We start from the raw sequence: 3,903 nt of genomic DNA on the forward strand, positions 1-3,903 counted from the left end.
CCAGAAGAGGCATGTGATCAAATCGACCTCTCACTAAATGAGAGATGTTAGAAAACCCAAAAAGTTCTCCCCACACACAATTTGACAAAGCACGATCAAGTCTTTGCCAAAGGAATCCATTGGTCCAAGTAAAGGGTTGTCCGTCAAAGTGAACATCACTCAAGCCACAGCTAAACATGGCTTCATTGAATTCTTCCATATTACGAATATTTGGTGGGGACCCTCCCTAAAATTCAACAGCATTAGAGATAACATTGAAATCTCCAACAACCAACCAAGGTGATTCACCGATTTTAATTTCCTCTAAAACCTTCCAAAGTGCTCTCCTACCTACTCTAGTGCACTTGGCATACACCGTAGACAAACTAAACTCATAACTACTAAAAGCTTGAACCCTCATGTGGACCAGTTGATCACCAACTTCATGAGAGGAAATTGAAAATTCGTTGAACCATAACACCCAAATTTTACTCTCCAAGAAGGATTGAGCAAAAGAAAATTTCAACATACGTCGAATAGTATCCAGTTGAGCTACATTAGTTGTTGGCTCAATTAAAACTAGCAATCGAACAACATGACAAGAACATAGTTGAAAAGATAATGCTAAAAGTCTCGATGAGATATTCCCCTCACATTCCATATCAAAAAATTAAGAGGACTAATCATGGATTGGGGAGAGGATTTTTAGTTTGAGAAAAAAAAAATGTTGAAGCTAATTGGTTGTCCCGACTTCTTCGCTAAATTTTTCAATAGCTCTATATCTTTCATGTCCAAAACTGCTCCCTGAGGACAGTCATCGCTTAGCAACTTGGAGTCCTTAAGTTGTACGTCCAAGAAATCCTTAAGATGACAAAGGTGCTGATTCAAACCAAAGAGCTCCTAGAAATTGTCCATGAAATTTCGTCTTCTATTAGACATCTTCTCAAACTGCCTAGGGGAAGTGCCAGCAGAATGACAAACGTGATCCAGCGGTTGACTAACCAAGGCATCTAGTTCATCTGCATTCTGTTCTAAGACCACCAATAAATTGGAAACACTAATCACCTTCTCTAGTTTGGACGCTGAAGCTCAAGCAGCTTGCTGCCCAGTTTCCAGCCGTTGAAGATCCAAGACAGTGAGTTTGAAGCCGTTTTCATTAGCTGGAGCAGCAGATAACAGCAAGTGATTGTTATCCGAAGTCAAGGCCAGCAAACTCAGCTGATGAAGAAGGTGCATTATACGTTACCCTCTACACCTAACACGTCTCTCCCCTAGCTTGTTGTGTTGGATCCTTAATCCAACGTTGGATTTATATGTGAATAATTATGTAATGCAAATTGTCAAATAAGGTTAAGTCTAATTAAAGTGATCAAATATGATTTGGACTTAATGTATCTAATAGGATGTGGGCCTTTAATGTGTAGAAACTTAAGGGCTCCTATTTCTATGATGGGCTGAAATAGGGTTCCAAAGGGTAACAGGAATGTTACCTATAAATAGGGTTATGGTCCCCAAGTCACTCCCATCGTCATGAAAGATACCAGAGAGATACAAAAGGGCTCTCTCAAGAATTGGAAAATACGTGTTGACCTGGAAGGCCACCTCAATATCTTTGGAGATTCAAATATTAGTTTGTCGATATGAATCCAGGTACGCTTCTGCAATTTTGTAGTTAATTTATTTTTAATAATTGCCATATAGACTTTGGGTTTAATAGGTGATGGTTTTCACCAAAGGTTAAATATAAATAACCACTCTAACAAGTGGTATTAGAGCTAATTATGGTTGATTATTGAGAAATAATTTGGATTCAGTAATTTGTGTATATAGGTATATTTTATGTCGTGCAAATTTGGATTTTGGTTATATGGTTATCAGCTCTTAAATGTAATGGCCGATTGTTCAAATTTAGAAGTCGGATGAATTTGATTGAAACGAATTGTATTGAAACTCATTCATGTTGTGTGAATTGGCTTGTCCTGAATGATTGTTAGTTTTGTCTCTAGTCTTTTGGTCATAATTATTCCATGCTTCTGGTTTTGATTCACGGAAATTTTGGTCAAATACTATTCTGATCATGATTGTTTGCATATGTTATAGACTTATAGTCTAGTGTTCATGGTAGCAGTTAATTTATGAATTGTACTATCTATTGTTTTGGTTATCATTGAATTCTGTGGTTCCACTTTGGTTTCATTGATTCATTGTTTGGCCGATACATTGTCTCTTTATGCGATTTTAAGTTGGCCGATTGTCTACTTCTGCATCTCAAGCATTCGGCTTTGTTTGAAACCATGACTAATTGGCACGTGTTTCAAGAATCAAGTTTACTTGGCCTAATTAATTGTTTATTTTATTTATATCGCTTGAATCCAGTTATGGGTATGCCTTTGATTATAAAATTAGGACAATTAACTTGAATTTTTGACTTGTTTTCTTGTTTAAGAGCTAATATGTATATATTTATATTAAGAAAATTAGGATTTTTTTAATTTAAGTGAATCCTAATAAAGTTGATAAGACATTTAAGCCCTATAAAAGTCCATATGCTTGGCCCACTAAATATATAATTTTATAAAGTATTTATGGACTTCAAGAAAAAAATATTGGGATTGAATAATAAATTGGGTCAAATTATGAATATGGACCTTTGGTCCAATAAGTCCTGATTCAATTGACTGGTTTGACCACGTTTTGACCAGAGTTGACCAAAGTTGACTTTGATCAAAATTTTTGTTTAATTTGTATAATTTTAAATTTGAATATTGGTATGATTATATATATTTTGAAATAAATTAATTGAAATAATATGTCACCAAAGTGACCTCTATTATGAAAATTAATTTATTTTAAAATATAACTAGTTGGGTACTTATAATTTTATGAATATTGATTGGCTCAAAGAAAGGTCAATATTTAATAAAATTACATGTGCACTTGTGGTTATAAATACGTGATAATTATTTGGATTTTACATGTGATTTATAAATTGACCCAAAGGAAAATTTAGTTTTTGGTATGTTATTATTATCAGTATTTATTATTGCACCAATATATCACTTAGAAGTTAATATTTTTGTCCAAAGATAAAATATTAATGGAACATCGGTATCTTGAGATGGGATTATCTTTATTTAAATTTATTATTGTTTTGATTTGTGTGAGTTTGTTTTAATTATATCATGTTTTCTATTCAGTTGCGAATGATCTTACAAATATTACTTCTAACATCAATAATATTCCTATGCTGAATGGCACAAACTTCAAGTCCTGAAAAGAAAATCTCTTGATAGTACTTGGAGTAATGGATCTCGACCTTGCATTAAGGGATGATTCTCCCCCACCTCTTACATATCAGAGTACCTCTGATGAAAAGAGAAATAATGAAAGGTGGGAGAGATCGAATTGCTTGTGTCTGATGATCATTAAAAAGGCCATACCAGAAGCATTCAAGAGAACAATGTCAAAAACGATGGTAACCGTTAAAGAGTTCCTTCAGGATATTGAAAAAAAGTTTGTCAAGAACGAAAAGACTGAAGTTAATACGCCCTTGACACGCCTAATTTCGATGAAATATAGTGGTAAAGGTAATATCAGAGAGTACATTATGGAGATATCTCATCTTGCCTCAAAATTGAATGCACTTAAATTGAAACTCTCCGAAGAGTTACTAGTGCATTTGATTTTAATATCTCTTCCTACACAGTTTAGTTAGTTTAAAGTGCGTTACAACTGTCAAAAGGAGATTTGGTTTCTAAATGAACTCATCTCACACTGTGTAGAAGAAGAAGAAAGGTTGAAACTGTGACGCCCCCACTTTTCCCTAAAACGAACCAAAGGGTATCGGCGGGACGCCTGCCCAACTCTCGCTAGAACTCAAGACAAAACAATTCAAGCTTATCGATATATAACCATTTGTGCAAG

The 3,903-nt window shown here is 34.5% G+C and overlaps 1 protein-coding gene across 1 annotated transcript; it reads left to right on the plus strand.

Annotated features, from left to right (window-relative positions):
* Nucleotides 1-3,283: 3,283 nt before the first annotated feature.
* On the plus strand, nucleotides 3,284-3,694 carry LOC140035654 (uncharacterized). The gene has a single exon (XM_072076966.1). The coding sequence runs from the start codon at nucleotides 3,284-3,286 to the stop codon at nucleotides 3,692-3,694; it is 411 nt and encodes a 136-aa protein (XP_071933067.1).
* The last annotated feature ends 209 nt before the right edge of the window (nucleotides 3,695-3,903 follow it).

This window comes from Coffea arabica, chromosome 2c (assembly GCF_036785885.1).
Source record: "Coffea arabica cultivar ET-39 chromosome 2c, Coffea Arabica ET-39 HiFi, whole genome shotgun sequence".
Taxonomy (NCBI): domain Eukaryota; kingdom Viridiplantae; phylum Streptophyta; class Magnoliopsida; order Gentianales; family Rubiaceae; genus Coffea; species Coffea arabica.

Excerpts from the sequence above, each read along its gene's own strand:
- LOC140035654 (XM_072076966.1), top strand. The coding sequence starts at position 3,284 with ATGGATCTCGACCTTGCATTAAGGGATGATTCTCCCCCACCTCTTACA.